At 30.6% G+C, this 26,018-nt stretch overlaps 1 protein-coding gene across 2 annotated transcripts in view; it reads left to right on the top strand.

Moving 5' to 3' along the window:
• LOC141459442 (cyclin-dependent kinase 17-like) overlaps positions 1 to 11,189 on the top strand; it is a 31,362-nt gene extending 20,173 nt beyond the window's left edge. For both annotated transcript variants that reach the window (XM_074138543.1, XM_074138542.1), the window contains exons 9-10: positions 9,467 to 9,557; positions 11,036 to 11,189. In XM_074138543.1, the coding sequence (XP_073994644.1) occupies positions 9,467 to 9,557; positions 11,036 to 11,130 (186 nt within the window). In that variant the 3' untranslated portion in view covers positions 11,131 to 11,189. The remainder of the gene's footprint in view (positions 1 to 9,466; positions 9,558 to 11,035) is intronic.
• Positions 11,190 to 26,018: the final 14,829 nt, after the last annotated feature.

Raw genomic sequence — 26,018 nt, 5'->3', positions numbered from 1 at the left:
TTCATACCAATACGTGGTTCATAGTGGGAGACATAGAACGGCCATAATTTTACAGACATTCATGACCCAAAAAATTTTCAACCCTTTATATCTTCTACCTTTTTAGATCTTTGCACAAAATAACAATAGTTTATAATTGAGAAAAACAAAGTGTATAAGAGAACAAAATTCCATACCAATACGTGGTTCATAGTGGGAGATATAGAACGGCCATAATTTTACAGACTTTCATGACCCAAAAAATTTTCAACCCTTTATATCTTCTACCTTTTTAGGTCTGTGCACAAAATAACTATAGTTTATAATTGAGAAAAACAAAGTGGACAAAAGAACAAAATTCCATACCAATACGTGGTTCATAGTGGGAGATATAGAACGGCCATAATTTTACAGACTTTCATGACCCAAAAAATTTTCAACCCTTTATATCTTCTACCTTTTTAGGTCTGTGCACAAAATAACTATAGTTTATAATTGAGAAAAACAAAGTGTATAAGAGAACAAAATTCCATACCAATACGTGGTTCATAGTGGGAGATATAGAACGGCCATAATTTTACAGACTTTCATGACCCAAAAAATTTTCAACCCTTTATATCTTCTACCTTTTTAGGTCTGTGCACAAAATAACTATAGTTTATAATTGAGAAAAACAAAGTGGACAAAATAACAAAATTCCATACCAATACGTGGTTCATAGTGGGAGATATAGAACGGCCATAATTTTACAGACTTTCATGACCCAAAAAATTTTCAACCCTTTATATCTTCTACCTTTTTAGATCTGTGCACAAAATAACTATAGTTTATAATTGAGAAAAACAAAGTGGACAAAAGAACAAAATTCCATACCAATACGTGGTTCATAGTGGGAGATATAAAACGGCCATAATTTTACAGACTTTCATGACCCAAAAAATTTTCAACCCTTTATATCTTCTACCTTTTTAGGTCTGCGCACAAAATAACTATAGTTTATAATTGAGAAAAACAAAGTGTATAAGAGAAAAAAATTCCATACCAATACGTGGTTCATAGTGGGAGATATAGAACGGCCATAATTTTACAGACTTTCATGACCCAAAAAATTTTCAACCCTTTATATCTTCTACCTTTTTAGGTCTGTGCACAAAATAACTATAGTTTATAATTGAGAAAAACAAAGTGGACAAAATAACAAAATTCCATACCAATACGTGGTTCATAGTGGGAGATATAGAACGGCCATAATTTTACAGACTTTCATGACCCAAAAAATTTTCAACCCTTTATATCTTCTACCTTTTTAGGTCTGTGCACAAAATAACTATAGTTTATAATTGAGAAAAACAAAGTTTATAAGAGAAAAAAATTCCATACCAATAGGTGGTTCATAGTGGGAGATATAAAACGGCCATAATATTACAGAATTTCATGACCCAAAAAATTTTCAACCCTTTATATCTTCTACCTTTTTAGATCTTTGCACAAAATAACAATAGTTTATAATTGAGAAAAACAATGTGTATAAGAGAACAAAATTCCATACCAATACGTGGTTTACAGTGGGAGATATAAAACAGCCATAATTTTACAGAATTTCATGACCCAAAAAATTTTCAACCCTTTATATCTTCTACCTTTTTAGGTCTGTGCACAAAATAACTATAGTTTATAATTGAGAAAAACAAAGTGTATAAGAGAGCAAAATTCCATACCAATACGTGGTTCATAGTGGGAGATATAGAACGGCCATAATTTTACAGACTTTCATGACCCAAAAAATTTTCAACCCTTTATATCTTCTACCTTTTTAGGTCTGTGCACAAAATAACTATAGTTTATAATTGAGAAAAACAAAGTGGACAAAATAACAAAATTCCATACCAATACGTGGTTCATAGTGGGAGATATAGAACGGCCATAATTTTACAGACTTTCATGACCCAAAAAATTTTCAACCCTATATATCTTCTACCTTTTTAGATCTTTGCACAAAATAACAATAGTTTATAATTGAGAAAAACAAAGTGTATAAGAGAACAAAATTCCATACCAATACGTGGTTCACAGTGGGAGATATAAAACAGCCATAATTTTACAGAATTTCATGACCCAAAAAATTTTCAACCCTTTATATCTTCTACCTTTTTAGGTCTGTGCACAAAATAACTATAGTTTATAATTGAGAAAAACAAAGTGTATAAGAGAAAAAAATTCCATACCAATACGTGGTTCATAGTGGGAGATATAGAACGGCCATAATTTTACAGACTTGCATGACCCAAAAAATTTTCAACCCTTTATATCTTCTACCTTTTTAGGTCTGTGCACAAAATAACTATAGTTTATAATTGAGAAAAACAAAGTGTATAAGAGAACAAATTCCATACCAGTACGTGGTTCATAGTGGGAGATATAGAACGGCCATAATTTTACAGACTTTCATGACCCAAAAAATTTTCAACCCTTTATATCTTCTACCTTTTTAGGTCTGTGCATAAAATAACTATAGTTTATAATTGACAAAAACAAAGTGTATAAGAGAACAAAATTCCATACCAATACGTGGTTCATAGTGGGAGACATAGAACGGCCATAATTTTACAGACTTTCATGACCCAAAAAATTTTCAACCCTTTATATCTTTTACCTTTTTAGATCTTTGCACAAAATAACAATAGTTTATAATTGAGAAAAACAAAGTGTATAAGAGAACAAAATTCCATACCAATACGTGGTTCATAGTGGGAGACATAGAACGGCCATAATTTTACAGACTTTCATGACCCAAAAAATTTTCAACCCTTTATATCTTCTACCTTTTTAGGTCTGTGCACAAAATAACTATAGTTTATAATTGAGAAAAACATAGTGGACAAAAGAACAAAATTCCATACCAATACGTGGTTCATAGTGGGAGATATAGAACGGCCATAATTTTACAGACTTTCATGACCCAAAAAATTTTCAACCCTTTATAACTTCTACCTTATTAGGTCTGTGCACAAAATAACTATATTTTGTAATTGGGAAAAACAAAGTGTATAAGAGAACAAAATTCCATACCAATACGTGGTTCACAGTGGGAGATATAAAACAGCCATAATTTTACAGAATTTCATGACCCAAAAAATTTTCAACCCTTTATATCTTCTACCTTTTTAGGTCTGTGCACAAAATAACTATAGTTTATAATTGAGAAAAACAAAGTGTATAAGAGAACAAATTCCATACCAGTACGTGGTTCATAGTGGGAGATATAGAACGGCCATAATTTTACAGACTTTCATGACCCAAAAAATTTTCAACCCTTTATATCTTCTACCTTTTTAGGTCTGTGCATAAAATAACTATAGTTTATAATTGACAAAAACAAAGTGTATAAGAGAACAAAATTCCATACCAATACGTGGTTCATAGTGGGAGACATAGAACGGCCATAATTTTACAGACTTTCATGACCCAAAAAATTTTCAACCCTTTATATCTTTTACCTTTTTAGATCTTTGCACAAAATAACAATAGTTTATAATTGAGAAAAACAAAGTGTATAAGAGAACAAAATTCCATACCAATACGTGGTTCTCAGTGGGAGATATAGAACGGCCATAATTTTACAGAATTTCATGACCCAAAAAATTTTCAACCCTTTATATCTTCTACCTTTTTAGGTCTGTGCACAAAATAACTATAGTTTATAATTGAGAAAAACAAAGTGTATAAGAGAACAAAATTCCATACCAATACGTGGTTTACAGTGGGAGACATAGAACGGCCATAATTTTACAGACTTTCATGACCCAAAAAATTTTCAACCCTTTATATCTTTTACCTTTTTAGATCTTTGCACAAAATAACAATAGTTTATAATTGAGAAAAACAAAGTGTATAAGAGAACAAAATTCCATACCAATACGTGGTTCATAGTGGGAGACATAGAACGGCCATAATTTTACAGACTTTCATGACCCAAAAAATTTTCAACCCTTTATATCTTCTACCTTTTTAGGTCTGTGCACAAAATAACTATAGTTTATAATTGAGAAAAACATAGTGGACAAAAGAACAAAATTCCATACCAATACGTGGTTCATAGTGGGAGATATAGAACGGCCATAATTTTACAGACTTTCATGACCCAAAAAATTTTCAACCCTTTATATCTTCTACCTTATTAGGTCTGTGCACAAAATAACTATATTTTGTAATTGGGAAAAACAAAGTGTATAAGAGAACAAAATTCCATACCAATACGTGGTTCACAGTGGGAGATATAAAACAGCCATAATTTTACAGAATTTCATGACCCAAAAAATTTTCAACCCTTTATATCTTCTACCTTTTTAGGTCTGTGCACAAAATAACTATAGTTTATAATTGAGAAAAACAAAGTGTATAAGAGAACAAATTCCATACCAGTACGTGGTTCATAGTGGGAGATATAGAACGGCCATAATTTTACAGACTTTCATGACCCAAAAAATTTTCAACCCTTTATATCTTCTACCTTTTTAGGTCTGTGCATAAAATAACTATAGTTTATAATTGACAAAAACAAAGTGTATAAGAGAACAAAATTCCATACCAATACGTGGTTCATAGTGGGAGACATAGAACGGCCATAATTTTACAGACTTTCATGACCCAAAAAATTTTCAACCCTTTATATCTTTTACCTTTTTAGATCTTTGCACAAAATAACAATAGTTTATAATTGAGAAAAGCAAAATGTATAAGAGAACAAAATTCCATACCAATACGTGGTTCATAGTGGGAGATATAGAACGGCCATAATTTTACAGACTTTCATGACCCAAAAAATTTTCAACCCTTTATATCTTCTACCTTTTTAGGTCTGTGCACAAAATAACTATAGTTTATAATTGAGAAAAACAAAGTGGACAAAAGAACAAAATTCCATACCAATACGTGGTTCTCAGTGGGAGATATAGAACGGCCATAATTTTACAGAATTTCATGACCCAAAAAATTTTCAACCCTTTATATCTTCTACCTTTTTAGGTCTGTGCACAAAATAACTATAGTTTATAATTGAGAAAAACAAAGTGTATAAGAGAACAAAATTCCATACCAATACGTGGTTTACAGTGGGAGACATAGAACGGCCATAATTTTTCAGAATTTTATGACCCAAAAAATTTTCAACCCTTTATATCTTTTACCTTTTTAGATCTGTGCACAAAATAACTATAGTTTATAATTGAGAAAAACAAAGTGTATAAGAGAAAAAAATTCCATACCAATACGTGGTTCATAGTGGGAGATATAGAACGGCCATAATTTTATAGAATTTCATGACCCAAAAAATTTTCAATCCTTTATATCAGTGGTTCATAATCTTTTCATAGACGCGGAGTACAATTATATGTATATATTTTTTTCGCGGAACACTAACATTAAATAATTTGAAATTCGGTATTTAGCAAGAACTTAAAATTAAATTCAAATTAAAAAAAAGGAACAATTTTTTGTTTTCGTGTCTTTCCTAAGTTTCTAAATTTCAATAAATTTACAATTGAAATTTCGCGGAACACTTGGACCATATTCGCGGAACACCAGTGTTCCGCGGAACACCGGTTAAGAACCACTGATCTACAGACTAGGTCTTATATAAATATGAATATATATACATATATTTTAATTTCAGAAAACCCCGTTTATGTCGTATGAATATTAGTAATTTTTCATCTTTACCGGAAAGAAAACAATGTACCCTTAGCATCGCTTAAATGTATTGTGATTTTGAGTTAGATTTTCGGTCTTGGTGTTTGACTTTATTTTATTTATTAAAATGGCCTCCATCCACGATATTGGATTGGTAGTTAGAAGTCTGTAAAAATAGAAGAAATTTTACTTCAAAACTCCGACGAATCTTTAAAAAAAACGAAAGTTGAGGGGATTACATGACGTTGATGAGGTTTTATATAGTATGCGCATCCATCCATGAAGCTTCGTAAAAAAATATTAAAATTGTCCGATAAGACAGTTGTGCAAGGGTTGACCGACAAAAACTGTACGAAAAAGCGTAACGTTAGAAAATTTGACAATTTTTGTCTCTTTTTCTAAAACATAAAATTTCCAAATTTTCTTTATAATATAGGGCAAATACTTCTTTATAACTGTAACTTTCTTGCAACAACCAAGATGTAGTAGATTTCGAAAAAAAAGTTGATGAAAATTGGAAAAACCGGCTTTTTCAGAAAATGTTCTTGTTCTCCTTTTTGTACCTTGTGAACAATGTAGCGTCTAAACGCGTGAACTGATTTTCATAAATGAGGTGTCATTTGATTCGCAATTTCATGCAGGGTTTCGACGTTCGGTAAAGCGATTGGGAGAAGAGTTAACCCCATGAATGTAAGGCCCCTCCAAAATTATTATTATTTTTGTTTTTAATGATTTAATGACATCTTAGGTTATTGGCGCCCGGAGCTTTTTTCAGTGCACTGCCGGCCTCCGGACAGTGTTCTCTTGTTACAGACAACACTGTCCATCATCGGACAGTGAGCTGTAAGAAGCTCCTAGGAAGAGAAAATCTAAGGGTCAGCAGCTGGATTCGAACCCGGGACCTCCGCGTGGGAGTCCAGTACGCTAACCGCATAGATAATCCCTTCCCTACTATTATTACTACTATCAAAATTATTATTACTAGTAGTTCTGTAAATCTTAGCCCGTGATGAAATTTGACGTCTTCAAAGTTAGAAACGGGGTTTGCACCATTTAAGTAAGGCCCTTCTGAATAATCAATAACTACGACCAATTTTGATAAAATTTGCCAGGAATAAGTTGTTCGAGCTTTCCTGTACGACATTAACGTGACATCCTACTCTTACAGCTATTAAAGAGAAGTATTGTAATCGTGCTATTTGACGTTTTGATTTCTTTAACGAATTGTAGAGAATAGTCTACTTTATAACTGGTATAAACTCTTTAACAAAACTTACAGCTTAAAAATTAAGTATAAAGGTTGATTAAATTCCAAAAGGTACACAAATCAGCTAGTACCCAACATTTCATTCATTCTTCCGCTCTTAATTTCAGCCATAGAGAAATTTTCGAAACAGCATGTGCTTAATGGAATTATTATAACAATTGATATTATTCAAGTAAATTTACTGCATTAACTTTTCATTAATATTTTTTAGGATTTTATTAGATGTCACAGACCCTTATGCTGGCCATTTTCTGTACAAAAGATTTGTTCAAGTAGCTCACCGTTTAACTTAGATTGTCTATAAAATCTATTACTCAGAATTAAGGGCATAATAAAAATAAATCATAAAAATAATTTGGTATAGAATCAAAATAAAGTTTCTATTTACTTATGGGGTTGTAATATACATTTTATCATAATTTTAACAAAACATTATTATGAATAAACTGGCCAGCATAAGGGTCTGTGACATTTAAGATATAGAAGGTTAAATTTTAGAGGTGTTGCAAATAGTACAAATATTTAAACCTCTATATCTCTTTTTGTATTGTTCCGATTTTAATGAATTCTTTACCTAATTGTAGAGAAAAGTCTTGTCTATAACTGTTATAAGTCGCGATGTTTGCGTGATAATCGTTATTGAGATACAGGAGGTTAAATTTTGGAGTTGTTACAAATCGTTCAAATTTTAAACCTCTATATCTCTCTTCGTATTGTTCCGATTTTATTGATTTCTTTTCCGAATTGAAGAGAAAAGTCTACTCTGTAACTGGTATCAGACACAATGTTTTAGTGATAAACGTTATTGAGATATAGAAGGGGTAATTTTTAAGTGGTTGCAAATTGTTCAAATTTTAAACCTTATATCTTCGTATTGTTCTGATTTTGATTATTTCTTAGCTGAATCGGAGTGAAAAGTCTGTTTTTAAACTTGTAGTAGTAGTAGTAGTAGTAGTAGATAGCTTTATTTACATACAAAATATAAAACATACAAAATAACTTATAAAATTTAAACAAAAGCTTGCTCTAGGCATGGTATAAAAAAACCGTCTGCCAGGAGTTGTTATATTGAACTAAACTCAATAACTCAAATAAAAACTATAAAAAATGAGGAAAAACTGCATAAATATGAAACTTAAACAAAAATTAATTAAGAGAAAGTAATACAATAAATAAAGAAAAATAAGAACATTATTAAAAATAAAAACAATAATAAAACCCTAATTGAACAAAATTATTTTAACTTCTTAGTAATTGAACTCAGAAACCAAAAAATTTCTATACCTACTGGCTACATTAACATATTTACATAGGCTGTCCCAGTCTTTGCCATTTAACGCATCTATCAGTTCTGCCTGTGTGAGCTCTTTTTTCCCCAGATACCTGGTTCTAAATTCACTCAATACAGGACAGACTGCAAGGAAATGTTTACCATCTTCTTTTTGACTCAAATTGCACAAGGAACATAAATCAGAACTCTCCTTACTGTATGGTCTGGAATTAAGGTTTAACAGTTCCCCTCTACATTTAATTATGGTACTGATTTTTATTAAATTGTATTCATCCTTAAAGCAATTCATATCCTTTCTAAGTAAATAATAAAAGCCATGATGCGTCCCAGCTTCAGCTCGATCAATCGAATTGCACCTTAATAATGATGTATACCCATTAATCATTCTCTCTAGCTGCTCTTTTAAATTTGGCGCTCTTTTAAACTTGTATAAATAAAGTTTTTTTTGTTTGGATTTCCATTATGTAACATTAAAATGTGTTTAAAGATTTTAAAAGTTCATAAGCATCTTACTAGATCAGTAGTCTGACAGGACTTGTCACTTGTTAAAATATTTCACAACACTAATTGTACAAAATCTGTATCACTCACTAAATAAAACTTAAACACAGTTTTTAACATATAACTCCACTTTAACAATCACTAATATTCACTTTGGGAAGAGATTAGCTCAGTTGGTTGCATATGGTTGTTCTGATTTCAATTCTATGTGTGGCGCCCTTAGATGTTCTCTTCCTAGGTGACTTCTAAGCCCACTATGCGGTATAGACTATTTAGTAACGGATATTCTAATGAGTAGACTCCGGGCACTAATGACCATAGATGTTAACGCGCTTTTAAAAAAATAATAATAATATTCACTTAATAAGTCACGTTAATAAAGGGACACTTGTAACAAGTTAAAAATTGCTGCCGGTAACTGGCCACGCATTCAGCATGAATGAAATGTTGGGTACTAGCTGATTTGTGTACCTTTTGGCGTTTAACCAACTCTTATTTACTTTTTAACTGTAACATTTTGTTTAGAAATTGAAGAATGTGATGCGTTTGCAGATTACCAAATGTTTCGGCCCATATTCCACTTTCTTTTCGGAAACGTTTTTTGTGTTTTTAAGAGTCCTTATCGCCTAAAACATTATTGTAAAGTTTAATATTTTGTAGCATTTAATTTTTAACCTAAATTTAAAAATGAAATGTATTATATTTATGTACAATGTAGTATGTAAAATATTTTGTTACAGTACGAAGCTAGAGAGAGAATATCTGCTTCAGAAGCTATGAAACATGCGTATTTTAAGTGTTTGGGACCCGAAGTACATGAACTTAGCGACAGTGAGTATATTTTTACAGTACTGATCATATTCAAAAGAACAATATTAGAAAAGTGTGCCCTTTTTCTTTTTTAATCTTCTTCTACTAGGTCATTAGAAATGTAAGTTAATTTCAAAATTTGAACTTGCATGGTCGAGTCAGTAAGGTGTACAAATGTTGTTCTATCATGTCTCAAATATATACTGGATAACGAAGGAATATCAATCATGTAATATAGGTGCTTCAGCAATTTACACGGCTGGTCAGCATTCGGAACTAAGCGATATGTAAAAAAGTCTAGGAATCCTGTCGTTTTTAAAAAACAGTTTCCACGCCTAAAATTGGTTTGGGGTTTGACTTTAAGTGTTACTCTGTTTGAGAGTCCAAAGTGTGTTTGTGTGTTTAATTCTGAGTTTTTTACTATTAGCTATAGGTGGACTGTGCTCATCCTCCTCAGCTACGTTTCCTGATTTTCGTCCAAAACCTCTTGGGCGGCCCGTTGGGTTATTGCTTTTTCCCTGTTAACTGTTCATTTTGACGTGTGAAAGTGATATTTTTGCTTCTCCTTACTACAGGGAGGAGTATGAGGGAGCGTCCATTGCAACAGTAGTTTACTTTTCACTTCTGTACATTCTTGATTCACAAAAACAACTTTTTTTAAAAAAGAGACAAATTATTTTTTTTAATATCACTTATTATGGTTACTAAGGTACCACCCGAACTATTTTTTATATCAAATTAATGTACAATATAATTCTGTTACTGAAAAATATGTTCCCTGTTGATGACCTAGCCGAAAGTTTGCCAAAAAATAAAACATTACTAAATTGGCAATATTCTTTCTTCTTTTAGATTAATGAATCAATCATCAAAAAAAAAAACAATATTCTCCATAATTATAATTTTTATTATAAACATTTAAAGTAGGAATGTCAGGTCTATGCTGGATGCGGATTATGGTTGAACCTGAATGCTTCACACCTGCCGTAAGTAATGCTGGATAAGAATTGAGGTCGCCCTCAATGTACCATAACCTCCCAGGCTCATGTTCCTTTTTTTCTTTTTTTTTGAGCAGTACTTGAATAAACAAAGCATTCTGCCTCTAATCTAGAAGCCTTAAAAATGGTATTTGGGGCGTGTAGCCTCTTGAAATTATGGTGCTAAATCGCACGAAATACTACGTTCAACCTAGGCCATTTTTTTATATCACAACTTTTCACAAGCTTATAGGCTTAAGCTGAAAGTAAAAAGAGATGTTAGTTAAAATGAAAAAATAAAAGCAAACAAAACAAAACATGATAAATAGTGTAAAGTACAGTGAGAATTTAGAGACTAATCGCGCAGATTGTTTTACCTTAATATTTTTCATTTACTTCTCCCTCCTTTATTAACTTCAGTGATTTTGCTTGAGGCATCCGTAATAATAATTTTGGAACTTTCCATATCTTCTTTCTTGTCTGCAAATAAATGTATATTTATATTTTATTTTTTGTTAACAGCAACTTCCATCTTCAGCATACCAACTATACAGCTGACAGCAGATCCATGCATTCCGAAAAATTCAAAAAATCGCCGACAGAGTATGTTACTTTGAAATAAGATCTAAATTGTCTGTTCATAAAGTGAAAATTATCACAAAAGTATTTTACTGGAGATCGTAAATAAGCACCTTTTCTCCATTTTTTTTTTAATTTATTTTTTATTATATTTTATTTTTATTTTTAATTTTATTTCAAGGGGAACAATTCTTTCAAGTCATAAGTACTTTAAATTTTTGAAAGAAATTGAAAACAAAATATTGTTTCTAATTTTGCTTCTCAAGTTGATAGCTGCTGAAGATATACAATATAATTACTTAAAAACAATTTTAGATAGTGTCTCTTAACTTTTCACTTTTAAACAATGCAAAAGAAAATTATTTTATTTATAGTAAGCTTAGAGAAGGTAATATTTTCCAGTTCTAAACAATAAAGTATTATCAAAAATAAATAATTATTAAGATATCCACAAAAAATCCTTGCCTTTTTCTTAAACAATTCCAAATTTTTGGAATTTTTCCAAAAGTTCTTTTTCTTGCCTTCAGTAGGAAAATAAAATAATAATTTAAAGGAGGATGTAGTGTTGTTTACTGCCACTTACAGAGTTACAACCGCTTTTCCAATTCTGGAAAGTATTAATTGACATTTAAAAAAATATAAAATCAATAATATTAAAAATTGTGATATATTTACATTTCAATAATTATATGCTTTTAAAAATTATTTTATTTTAAATTTTGTGTTCGTCATAAAATTGTTATTGTAAATTATGTAGATATGTATACTTTTTTTTTTTTTGGAAATGTGTAAGTATTTTGGGATATTTAGAATATAGAAGGGTAGTGAATTCTTTAGATGCCTTGAATAGTATATATATGTATATGTGTATACATATATGTATATACTATATATAAAATAAATGAAAAAAATAGCAGAGACTATATTTTTGTACATGTATTTGAGAGAAGATGGGTAATTATATTTCTCAGGTATTGATTCTCAAAGGGTGCCATATCCTAAATTTAAAAAAATTAGTAAATAAAATCGGCCACCTCTTCTAAGAAAAAAAAAAGTATATTTTTAATATTCCCTTCAAAATTACTATAAGTATGTAGAAGAACTGTCGTTAAAAATAAATAAAAAAATACGAAGGAACATCTGCTACAATTCGTATAGTAAAAACTGAATCAAAAGTAAATAGGTAACTGTTCACTGTGCTGAAATCATTATCCTTTGTTAAAATTATTTTGCTAGTAGGAACTTTGTTTGAACTAAACGGAACAGGAAAGAGATGTGAAGCAATCTTTTCATTTTTAAAATACCAACCTATTGCATCATTATCTTCCTTTACCGACCATATACGACTTAATGAATAAAATATTAATTATTTGGCTACCCTAAACTCAGTAAGCCCAGCACGTCTATCAAAATGTGTGAGCCTCCGTACCAACTTCAAAACGGCGATGAATCATGCATAGACAGCAGAAATTTCCTGTTGAGACTCTCATTAGGGAACGGAGTGCTTGCTCATAGAATGCAGGACATTGAGAATTGATAGTTTGTAAGCCGCAATAGTTGATAGAGGTGTATAGGCTGCTATGAAGATAAAATTTAAGAGCATTCAGATGGACTCAAACTAGCGCGCTGCCACTCAGCAATCCCTTCCATTTCAGTTATTAGAAATCATCATTAGGGAGAAACCCTAATGTTACCTTAAGTCTCAAAGGGCCTATTAAACTACTGCAGTATGAAAATGTATCTGTTTGTGTTATGATGAGCTAGAGTCTGCATGTAGGTTATACTAAACCCAAATATATTTGCACACTACCACTACGCCTGAACGCTTTGTGGGCCAATGCTGTTTGCTATAGAGATGGCTTAAAATTCGCATCTGAAATCCCATTCAAAAATGTACTTAAGTTATTGAAGTATTGTAACTATACAATTCTGATAAGTAGTGCTTCTAAAATAATAGCGCTTGTAAATGTTAGTAAAATTCATCTTGTTAATCTGCTTAAAAGTTAATATTTTCTATGGCAATTTCAAGTTTTTTCGAATTGTTAGATTAGGTGTATCCTCGGGGCTCCAAGATTCCTGAAGAAGTTCTGCTTTTTCCTTTGAGCGACTTCCATTTAATACAATTTTCATTAAACTATCAAACTATCCTAGTGATATGTAGGATTTTTCTTATTTTTAAAGATTTTATTGTTACATTTTTACCAAATTCACGTTGCGTAGTGTATTTCAAAATTTCTCTTTCAATAAAAATTTATAAAAAAAAAATCTTGTATCTTTGGCCGAGTGGTTTTGTGATAATTTTCCTTTTAATAAAGACAGTTCTTGATTTTAACAAATATTTAGCTAACTTGCTCAAAAGTGAAATATCAGTTTATGATACCACCAAAGTAGTACTTGTGTAAGAAATGTTCACTCTCGGCCTTGCAAGTGAGTAAAAACGCAAAGGAAAGATCTATGTACCTTTTTTGCGTTTTTAAAAATAGTTTTGCCAACATCTTCAGGGGATATATTTAAAATGCCAAGGAAACGTAAAAACTGTTTATATGATATACATGACAAGAAAGTAGTTACGTTTTATTACATTAAATTCAAAAAAAAAAAAAAATCCTGAAGTTTGTATATTTAATCAGTGATGTAATCACCCTCGTTATCAACAACTGTTTGCCATCTTGTGTGCAAATGTTCAATGCCGGATCAATAAAAATCAATTGTTTTTTAATGCAAAATATCTGGAAATGGCATTTTAGGTGACATCCAAATTTTCAAATTTTTTGTCTTAGAACAAAACTTAAGACTTAGAAAGTGTTGTGGCGATCGGAATGAATGGAAATCCAATGGTACAATATCGGGCGAGTATGGTGGGTGAAGCAGTACCGCCCACCCCAATTCATTAATTTTTTGCAGGTTTCAACTTGCGCAGCGCGCTCTTGCATTACCGTGTTGCAGAATAACCCTTTTATGTTGATAATTCCTGAACACTTTTCAATTAAAGATCGATTTACCCGACCCAATTGTTCTATGTAAAGGTCTGCGACCACAGTTTGTCCAGATTTCAGCGCTTCAAAATCAACGATGCCGCGAATACTCCACCCAACACACAAGAACGCCTTTTTTAGGACGTAAATCTTGGCTTAGAAGTACTTCGTGGGGTTTCATTCGGAGAGGCCCACTGCCTTTTGTGTTTTGGATTATCGTATGGGACCCATTTTTTATCACTAGTGATCAAGCTATCAAAATACACTTCTGTATTTATTTATAAGTAAACAAATCTCTAACCTCAAAATGTCTTTGGCACGATTTTGAAGTACACTATGAGCTTAAAAGTGTCAATCAAATGTTGTTATGCGTAGAAACAGCACTACTTTCCAGTCTCCTTGTTACATGGTTAATGTTCAGTAGTTAGTCATTACATTGGCTAACATCATGTATACATATCTTTAATTTCTTGTTCGAGGTTTAATGATAACCCTGATGATGAAGTGTTTGCCGAGATGTAAGGAATGCATATAAAAGCAGTACAATTTACTGGGGGCCTTAATCTATTTTAAGGCGAATCAATTGTTAAAGGAATATTAATCCATTAATTCACTGGCCAAAGCATTTTTTTTTTACCAAAAAAGTTTTTTTTTTTAATTTTTCGTTACTTTTATGAAACTGTCTGGTAGGATAGTTGTATATAGGTTGATCATCTTTTGTACAATACGATTCAATTATCTTTTCATTACAACTTGAAAATTTTTCGAAATTGCTAAGAGAGTTTTTTACTTTTATTAATTCATAAAAACGTTTTTAATTGTAGAACAAACAGAATAAAAAGAAAAGTATCATGACGTTTAACCGTACATTGAAAACTATTGTATTAAAAGAAAGCAATCTAAATAGTCATATTCATGATAACGAGGGTAAGAACACTATGAAATTACATTTTATCAAAAGTTATATGTAAACCTCAATGGTTTAAATGTTGAGAAATATAGGCGATATGCCAGAAAAAGAAGAACAAACTGTTTTGAGTTTCTCTTTCGTCCAGGATTGCCTTTAGATATGTACCGCGTAAATATCAGTTATTTAAATGGTAAAATAAATTTATTTTTTAATAAGTAATTTTGCTTTCGTTTTTGTTCGCTTAGAATCGTTCTAAAAAAAAGTATTTGAAAATTTAATTATTTCTTTTCTTGCAGTGATTTAAAAGAACTGAATCAATTTCCTCCATTTTCCGATGTTATTGAACATAATTTTGATAGGCATTTTAAATATTTTGCTACCCTTCTTTCATTCCTTTGAAACACAATATATATAATTTTTTTTTATTAATTTTTTTTTATACTGGTACATCTGATGAATGTATAAGCAGTTTCCAAGGAATGTTTGTAATGTACTCTGAGCTAGTCAAACTCGGAATGCATTTTTTTATTACTTAATAAAAAGTTTATTTCCTATCATGTATTTCTTTCAGTGTCATCCTCGAGAGATGAAAGTTAATATATTTTTACCATTCTAATTAAAATAAATGAAAATGTGCCAGAATATATTTTTAGTTAATTTTTTATGTAAAAGGAATTTTTAAAAAAATAAAATTCCTTTTAAATAATCTGTCCTAATAATAATAATTAAAAAAAAAAGTTAAAAAATGATAAAAAAAAAAATTACAAATTATCTTAGTTAATTTTAAAAGAAAGATACTTATATTTTTACTTTCTTTTAAATTTTTATTATATATTTCTCTTGTTTTAGTTCGCTTAGAATCTAGTTGTTCAACAAAAAAGGTATTGGAATATTTATTCTAATATGCATTTTTTTCTTCCGAAATAATTAAAAAGAACTGAATTTATTTTCTCTTTTTTTTATTGATTTATTTTATTTTATTTTTTTGTGATATATTTTGCTTTTTTTAAGTTAAACTAAGTTTTTTCATTTCGAATTGTTATTATTTTGTAATCAGCAATAACTTATGTTTTTTGTTTTTGTTTTCGTTTTTAATTTCAGAAGCGCTTTTCTTCGAAAAAAAAAAATTCTGCTGTTTTCTTAAAAAGGATCTGAGAAAAAAAAAATGGTTTATCTATTCTTTGTGTGACGTGTGCATCAGGACTGTTTTCCCATACCAACTACTTAAATACAATCCTGACTCATTCCTGCGAGGTACATGTGTGTAATACACATAATTATAATGAGTGGAATTTATTGTGTTTATTTACCCTTTAATTAAGGCGCGTTACATCTGAGTGACTCCATCTATATCCATTATTAATATTTCTTTTCCAATCTTAGATATCCAGTATGAAAAATAACAATGTATGGGTTACTAGCGAAACACATTATAGTTAGTCACCAATGAATTTGCGGACATGCTTTCCAAATCACCATTTTTTGTTGTATGTAAATATTTCAACATTACGTTTACAAAGACGACGATCTTTACCGCCCCCGATTCTTATCATGCAGCAGAATGTCTGGTCTATTATGTGGACTGTTCTGTCAGAGAGAATGTTCGGCCGTAGTACAATTGGAATCTGTTATTCTCAAGGACAGGTTGAGGCTCATATTAGTAGAAAGGCACACATTTATTGCCTAAAATAAAGAGGGTCCGATATATTCACGTACACCCTTATATAAATGTCCTAAAGTACGGAAACTGAAATTGTGGTATTCATTTGTACTTCTATTGAAGCAAAAACTACATATTACCTAAAATAATATTATATTTATTATTACGTAATTATTATTTTGCGGTCTGCAATAATGTAAGAAGTCCTGAGTTCCAAATAATCCGGCCATTTCCTCGATATTTGGCATCTCTTGAAATCTGTAATCCTAATACTGGCATAACTGAAACATTAAGCTAGGTAGTGATGTACACAGTTTCTTGTCTCTTCTTTGTAGAAGTTTTTGGAGACTAAGTTTAAGATTGAGGGGTTGTTTATAGTTCCTAATTTATTCTTTTTTTAAATGGTCTATTGGAAGTGGGTTAAGCTCTACTCTATTCAAAGCACCTCTGGGCTGTTTTAGTACCCATCATTGTATGAAGTGTGTTGGTGAGCTAGAGTTCTGAATATTGGTTTGTTACACAGAAGTATACAACTACGTCTTTTGCTGAATTTAGTGAGTGCACATTCTCTACAATCATATTGTTTGTGTTATCAGGCTAAAATTCCCACAGGAATGTTGAGATCTCTTAAGAAGTAGCGCCCACATGCCCTCTATGCATACTATAAATAATTATTCTACAGTAATTAAAAAGCATTATAAAAAGGTATAAATTTTGAGGCTACCTGCGATTTTATATAAAGCTGTTATCTAAATACATACCTTATTTAAATTTTAGGATTTATAAAACATGAAAATCCCATTTCCAAAAAAAGTTGACATACACCGGCTTAGCGAGCATTTACCAATAGCTTAGAATACAAACGCAAGCAGCTCACAAGCAGGCCCATGATTGGAGGGAATCTCGATCTTCCCTACGGACGAGGACATGAATCTATGTTTTTTACTCAATATCCTGTTATTATTTCTTCTTACGTTCAGAAATAAAAAGTAAAAAGTACGTTAAGTTTGTATGTTAAGTCCCCGCCTTAAACGCGGTCTCACGCATAGAAAATGGCGAAAAAAGAAATAAAAGTATAAATGAAAACTTCATTCTATCCAAATTTTATGTTACCACTTTGAATTGTAAAATAGATTCAGGCCGCCATAATGATAATAATTACGGACTACTCGCGATTTGGGCAGTTAATTTAATTATTTTTACAGAAAGTAAATTATAATAATACTAAAATAATTACAGTGTTCTAAATTACCTAGAAATAGTAAATATTCACTTTTTTTTTACTACAAGATGATAGTAAAACACTTCAAATTTAAAATAAGTTTCTGTCTGACTTGCTGCACGTTGACTCTAGTAGCAGTTAAAAAAAAAACCTATAATTTAGAATGCTTGGAAAATGAATTAATTTCTTTGCCTTTTTTGTTTAATTTCACGGTATTTTTTTTTATTTTTTACTTTTTAGTTTGTTTTGTTGTTTGTAATTTAAAATCTAAATTAATGGTTGTTTTCTAAATCTGAACACTCCAAAATTTTAATTGTTAGTTTTAATGATGAAAATTAAAAAAAAATGAGAAATAATTTTTTAAAAAAATTCTTAAGAATTTTTCACTAAAATGTAAAACCTTTCTGTAAAATTATAGTGTTTTCAGACCATCCGTTGTCTAAAAAGGGGGAAAAAATATTTTTTTCTATGATCGGAAACGGATAGGAAAAAACCGAAGCGTTCTGTCCAGTGAATGAGGTGCTGCGCTAAGACATCCCAACCCAATTGTACTTACAAAACTCTCTACAAATATTTAACATACAAATATAGTAAATTTAAATTTTCATGTTAATATTCTGTTTAAAAAGTCAATTTGTTTATATTCTTTGTTGGAATTATTTTTTTTTAAATATGTCGAGATAATATAATTTTTTGTTGTATTTTTTATTTTAGGTCAGCCCAAAGTTATCGTGACCCACCAGAACATATTTAGTTTTTTGTTTTTACAAGGAGCGGTATCACCGGCTTAGCGAGCATTTACCAATAGCTTAGAATACTAACGCAAGCAGCTCACAAGCAGGCCCAAGATTGGAGGGAATCTCGATCTTCCCTACGGACGAGGACATGAATCAACCCAAGCTCTGTACTGACTCAAAACCCGATGAAATAGGTTAGGTTTTTAGTATTTGTAGCCTAAAGTCCGGTAAGCAAGACCATTATAACTTATAGCTTATGTGAGGAGCCCATGATAAACTATGCCTGTCTATAGCCAGTGATGTGTCACCAGGTCTCATTCGCTGCGAAGTCCAGGAAGGAAAAACGGGTGATTGCGTCCTTGCAGAAGGGTCCCAAGGTTTTACATAAGTTTATTTGATCCTTTTCACAGCCAGGTCGTTTAGTAGCTGTTAGAGAACGTATTTATTAGCTGCCTATTTCGGTGAGGGATTGTATAAAACTCTTACCAACTCTAAATTGAATGTCATTAATATCTGTTTTAGTATAGCCCTGGCTTCAACTTCTACCTGAAAGACGTAGGCCCTCCCAGATTTGAGTTATTAGCATATGACCAGAAATTTCAGCTCCAATTGTTACCGTAGTCGTAGCATAGCCGTCAAGTATACCACCATATAGTTAGTTTTTGGGTACATTCTGACAGATCAAGTAATTTAGTTTCAAAATTTATAGTAAAAACAAAATGTAACCATGGTTGTGGTGTGGCTAAGCATGCCCTACTCCATCCATTTCGTCGTAGTTCTAGGTGGCACGTCGGGAAGGGTTCCGGGCCCACAACAATTATCTAAGCCAGTTCGTCCAAACTCTGAATGGTCACATACTCTGGTACTCACTATGTTGTGGGCGTATTAAAGCTGTCTCAGTGAGTGCCAGATACACATTCTTCTTAAGATTGTAAAGAAAAGATCCAGCCATCTTCCACTCAATTATTTGTTTTGTTTCGGTTTAAAAAGTTAACCGTCCCACCGAATAAAAATGAGCTTCCTTGAATAAAACTGTTTGAGTCGTAGATTGTTAATCACATTTTCAAACTGTCATGATGATGATGATGATGATGATGATGATGATTATTTTTTTTTTTTTTTTTTTTTTTTTTTGGCGCATCAACAGCTGAGGTTATTAGCGCCCGGAGCTTTTTCCAGTGCACTGCCGGCCTCCGGACAGTGTTCTCTCGTTACAGACAACACTGTCCATCACCGGACAGTGAGCTGTAAGAAGCTCCTAGGAAGAGAAAATCTAAGGGTCAGCTGCTGGATTCGAACCCGGGACCTCCGCGTGGGAGTCCAGCATGCTAACCTCATAGCTAATCCCTTCCCTGATGATGATTATTATTATTATTATTATTATTATTATTATTACTACTACCATTATTATTAAACAAAAAAAACAAATTGTAGTAGCATGACTAAGTCCGAGATAGAAGACAAATTAATAGTTTTTATTCCACATTCCCATTGTTTCATTCGAGATGAAGCCTAAAATATTTACAGTACATTGCTGAAATGTATTTCTAGAAGTAAATTAAAAAAAAAAAAATCCTCAATATATTTTTTCAAATCAGTTCATAGTTGTGAAGGAATTAAGTAATTTCTAGTCTATTGAAAAACTGCTAGTAAAAAAAAAAGTAAAAAAATAAAAAAATTGACAAATGTATTTAAGTCTCTAGTGAGATACTCCCCCGACTGTTGCTTGCTGCAACTACATATTATGTTTTAATTGGTAAATATTTTTCCTAATATTTAATCTTGCCGAGCGTAGAGTTATATTGGCTAAGTGGTATCAAGTCTTTGTACTATAGAGTTAGTATTTAACTTTTGAAAATCATGATGCCAGTTTCTTTAAAACAAGTAATTGGATTTTAGAAAAATGTTTGTGGTTGCAATTTTATCAAAATCTCTAAATGTTAATTTTTAAAGAAATTTTTCAAAAAAAAAAAATATAAATATTTGTGAGTGCACAGTAAAAAAATGTATTAGAAATAGTTGGAACTACTATTCAGGAAAGTCGTATCCCTCTGAAGGGTCTTTCTAATTTTGTTCGCAATCTTGAGGTAGATGGCAGGGTGTCCAGTCCTCAGTTACAACCTCTTTTGTCTCAAGATTATTTAGGTTCTTTTTGGAAATCTTAACGTTACATCTCTTTCACAGGTCCGTCCTTAAATGAAAATATTTCAAACATTTAAGCCAACATTAGTGTAAGTTGTGAGACAATACACTGATTATAGTAGGTACACTTAAATGGCAATTTATAGTCAAGACTTAGGTGTCATCTTTCCTCCAGAAGCTCTACGAGCAATTTCCTTAGATAAATGTTACAAGTGACAGACTATATATATTTGTAATAACCATTTTAACTTTAAAGAAAATTGTTAGTTGTAGTTTTTTGTTTTTGAGTGAACCGTTATCGTATACGACTACATACCGGTCATTGTCAAATCAATTTTTAAAAACCACTTTTCCGGGCGGTGGGGACTCAAAATATTCAGCAGTAAGAGAATTTTAGTAAAAGAATTAATTTCAGTAATATTTGCAAATGTCAAGTACAGTAGACAGAAATAACTTTTTCAGGTTGTAATAACAAGTGATCTCAGTTCATTTACATATCAGTTAATGTTAACTGTAATAAATGGAGCAATTCTTGATTTCGTTCTCAATTGTTCCTTTTCAAGAAAGAGACCTTAAAAGTGCCTGAATCATCCTCATTACTTGGCGTACATATGTAAGTTCTTAAAATTGTAGAGTTTCATTTAAATTTCTGCTCAAAACAGTTTCATGTGTAATGACTGGATTATTACCGTGTGGATTATGTATGAGTCCGTCCTGGGGTAATATACAAATTATTTATGTTAGTATTAACATTATTAGTTTCCATTTAGAAAATAAGGGAGCACTTTTTCAAGTGTGAAGATTTTATTATTATGAAAACAGCTCAATGAAGTTTATCATTCAACCCTTGCTGAAATATGGCTGAGAATTTTTTATATTTAAATTTTTTCTTGCTGGAAAATTACTACTTTCAGTCAATATGTGCTTTTTCAGGAAATAAAAGCCATTGTCTATAGTCTCCTTTTACAAATGTCCTGCATATTATTTTCGGTACTGCAGCGTGAATTTTCCTGACTATATTTTGACCTCCTTTTTTAAAAACCATTTTTCCTCAAAAATAACCCTTCTAACTGAGGTTCCGCTTTTCTCAAAAATATATTCAAATACAACAAAAATGAAATACTAATCATTGTCATTGGCCTATATCAGCCTTGGTAATAAGAGATTCTAGGGGTAAAAGTGCTGAGGTAAAATTTTTTTTATGGCTTCTGCAATCTTTTTTGCGTTTTTCTGATATCTGAAGGCAAGAACGAACTCATCTAGCAAAAAAAAAGACACTTTTCTTTGTTGCTGAGCCCAAATAAACCATCTCAAGTCCTGATATTGGAACGAAGTTCAACACGTTGGGCAGGTTAAACACTTCTTCACATAGTTATTCTGGATCTTCATAAGTAGTGGATAATCCTTATTAAACTCTTGAAACACTTTTTAAGAGTTGACCCTGGCTGATACCAAGACATTTTCATTTATTCTTCAGATGGCGACTTAACTGCGGTTTGTTTGAATAGCTCCAATGGATTTTTTTCCGGTGCAATAATTATCAGGAGGTAGGTTTACGGGTTGCCTTGACTTTAAGCTTGCTTTTTGAAAAATTTCTCGGAGATTAGAGATTTCTTTCAGTCACCATTAATGCGATAACGAATCATTTCATGTTATGTTTATTTAAGTAGCCAGATAGTATTTTAAATTAACATAAGTTAACAAACCTATGCTGTTGTACTGCATAAACTTTTGTAAAATTACAAATTTTTGAATTAAGTTTAAAGTGAATGCTCGGATAGGTAAATCAGAAAAAGCTTATTTGACTTTTCATTCAAATAATCCTAAAGCAGGATCATTTGAGTGAAAAGAAAAGCAGAGTAAATTTTTTTTGGAGGTTGGAGACTATAGAGAGGTTTTTATATCGGAAAGATTGTTTTTTTCTTATAAGCACAAGAATGTGTGATATTGCTTTTTTAAATGGAGTTACACAAGCAGTGAATTGGTAACTGAGACCGTAACATTACATAAAACGTAATGTGGATATTTATACATAAGTGGATATTTTGAATATTAAAAGTGGAAGCCGATTTGAATATTTCTTTATATAAAAAAAGACTCAATTTTAATTTTTATAATTTTTTGTAATTATTAATACCCTATTTATTTATTTTTAGAGATTATTATTTGAATAAAATTGCGTGTAAATACAAAATTTGGCGACAATATCAACTTTTTACATTGTAAAAATGCATGAAAGCAGAAAATATATAGAACTGTCCTATTAGAATAGAACAAAGGAGGATTATAAACAAGTATACACATAATTGTAACCCAATATTTAATTAGAAAAAAATAATTTATTGATAGATCTGTCACTTTTAATGAGAATACAATCTCGTTATTGTTAAGAATTTTTTTAACTCATTTGGATTTGGTTTTGACAAGGTGGGTGTGTATTTAAAGTTCAACTATGTGAACAAAATCATTGGATACTTTTTTAAATTTTGAAATTAAAAAAAAAAAAAATTGAAATTATTTTGCTGCAATACAATGATTTGAATTTTAAAGTACAGTTTTATTTAGCAGTTTAATTACTAATATTTCAAGTAGTAAATTTATTTCACTAATCTGACATTGAAATAAATATGTACTTAATATTTTGTGTATCCTTCCTGATTCGGCGTTGCAGCTTTCAAAAATATTGGTGCAATTCTATTTATGTAAAAACAAGTGCAATCTTTGGACCATTCATCTCGAAAAAATTCTGAACCTGTGATAATTTTGAAGAGCTATAACATCTTTTAAAATCATTGTAGTTTTTCCCTTACAAATCTTTAATCAGATTAAAATCAGGTTCCTGTAAAGTGGCGTAAAATAACAAGAAAATTTTTGTTTATTTATTTGATTAACTCTGTTGGTAATCTCGAAGAATGCTAAGGGTTTTAATATCTTGTAAACTAAATTTTTGGTCTAGTAGTATTTGTCCGATGATAGAGTGGCATATAAAGTATTTTTAATTAAATATCTTAAATTGATTTAAATGTCATTTTGTTTTAACTATATTCGAAAAATAACATCCATTCTTAATTTGCTTTAGGAAACATTTTTAAAACACTATTGTTTCTACTTGTTTTCTAAGTTTTCATTATTATCCTCGATTTGTAATTTTTAATTTTGATCTTTTTCAAATGAAATATTTACTAGACATTTTTTATTTTCGTATTCTATAGCAAACCAATTTTTTTTAAATATAGTTTTAATATTTTTATGATCATTGAGAAAAAGGAACACTTGTGCGAAAAAAAAACAGTTTTACTAGGCAGCGTTTCAAAGCTATGTTACTCACTAACACTTTCTTAAATTAAATAATGAATAGGAAGGAGATTTATATATATATATATAAATTGTGCGTTTTCTTCATGTTCCTTCAGATTTCAGAAAAAGTAATTCCACAATAGAAGAAATGTTAATTTACATAACAGAAATCTGAGCCACCACCAAGAAAAAAAAAAACTAGTTTATGCTCTTGGACTTAGTTCCTTAACAAAAAAGAATTAAACTTGTTTTTATATTCAGCCCAAGAATACTCACAAGAAGGTGGTGCCTTAGATGAAGAAGACTGTTAAAACCATTTCGAAGAGAACTTTCGATTGAAGGGTAATGTTTGAGAAAGAAGGTCTTACGTTATACCAGTCGAAAGCTTTGTAAATTTGGAAAAAACATTAGTACACTTGCCAAATAAAACGTGTAGCAAGATTCCTACATAATATGAGTTATTTCTAAAGAAATTTGTCTCTTTATTTTTAATATAACATAAGTAATAATTGTATATAACTTAATGTTAGAAATATGTTTTAAATTTTATTAAATCTTGTTTTTCAGTGATTTCTGCTACGCAAAATATAAACACAAAGATTTTGTCAAATTATGTACTTTTGTAAAAATCAAATAGACCAAGAGGAAACAATTCATTATGTAAAACATTCACACGACTTTCTCTTAATGCAGTTTTTACAATGCTAATTGACAAATTTTCATGTAAAATTGGATTTTACATGAAACTTTTAAAATTAAATAACAGAGAACTCGAAAAGTAATTTCCATTTAAGAGCTAAATGTGCTGCCCATTTTTGTATCACACTTGAATTTTAGGAGTATGTTTGGTATTCCTTAAATGTAAAATTAGTAGATGTGCTACATTGTAATGAAGGGATTTTTAAGGCAATAGTTTCTTGAGTATTTCAACAAAATAAATTTAAAATTACTTTAAGTAAAAGTGACATCAAGCCTTTGTATAACACGATCAAAGAAAACCTTTGGATAAAAAAAACACTCCTACACTCCATTTTTTTAGTTTAGACAATAGCGAAGTCGCAAGTTTATGGCAGAGATTTATATATTGTCTTCATTATCAGGTAGCTGACCTCTGTGTTCTGCCCCTATTTTGAACTTGAACGGCAACGAACTTAAACCGAGCCTTTTAGATTTAATCACAATCTATTTCACAAAATTGTAAATCCGGTTATCCAATTTTCTAAAAATTTAGTATTTAGCGCCATAAATTGTCCTTAATATTTATAACTGACAGAGCCGTACATTCTCTGTCACAGCTTAAAAGCTCAACAAGATGGTTCTATACATAAGTCAAAAAAATCACGAGGATTTTCGCGGATAACTTTATATCATAATACAGCGAGTTTGAATAAGTGTTAGTTTCTTATTCTAGGAACCGGTAAAAAAATATTTTCTGTGAAACCTAATTGGAAAATTTATCTAATTAATATGTATTTTTGCCATTCCTGAGAGAAAGTAACAATGGTTTAATTGTATTGAAAAAGCATTATGCTGGTTGAAAAAAGGTTTAATTCATCTAAAAAATGTCTTAAATAGCATCCAAAATGTGTGAGGAATAAGGAAGATTTTTTTTTTTTGAGAAGATGAATGTAAGTGCAGTATAGTATGTATGATCTCAAAATGCGTCGATTATGCATTTGAATATTTAGTTGTATTTCTCTTTATTTTTGATTTAGTAATATTCAAATAATCAATATGGTCGAATTTTTATGTTATTAAATTGATTAAAATGTAAACAGTTATTTAGTAATTTAAATGTAATTTTCAAATTAATTTCTTTCATCAAAATTAACTAGGATAATAGTTATTTAAAGTGATTATATAAATTTGAACAACTTGTGAAACCATTAGAGATTACAATGTGTAGATAGCTGATAGTGTCCAATATACTTGTTAAAAACAAATAAATTGTAGTTGTCAATCGTTTTAAATAAATAAAAATGG

The sequence above is a fragment of the Rhodnius prolixus genome, unplaced genomic scaffold (assembly GCF_049639745.1).
Source record: "Rhodnius prolixus isolate KJV_2025 unplaced genomic scaffold, Rpr scaffold_11, whole genome shotgun sequence".
NCBI lineage: Eukaryota > Metazoa > Arthropoda > Insecta > Hemiptera > Reduviidae > Rhodnius > Rhodnius prolixus.
The sequence above is the reverse complement of the archived record's forward strand: the minus strand, read 5'-3'. Positions and strand labels throughout refer to the sequence as shown.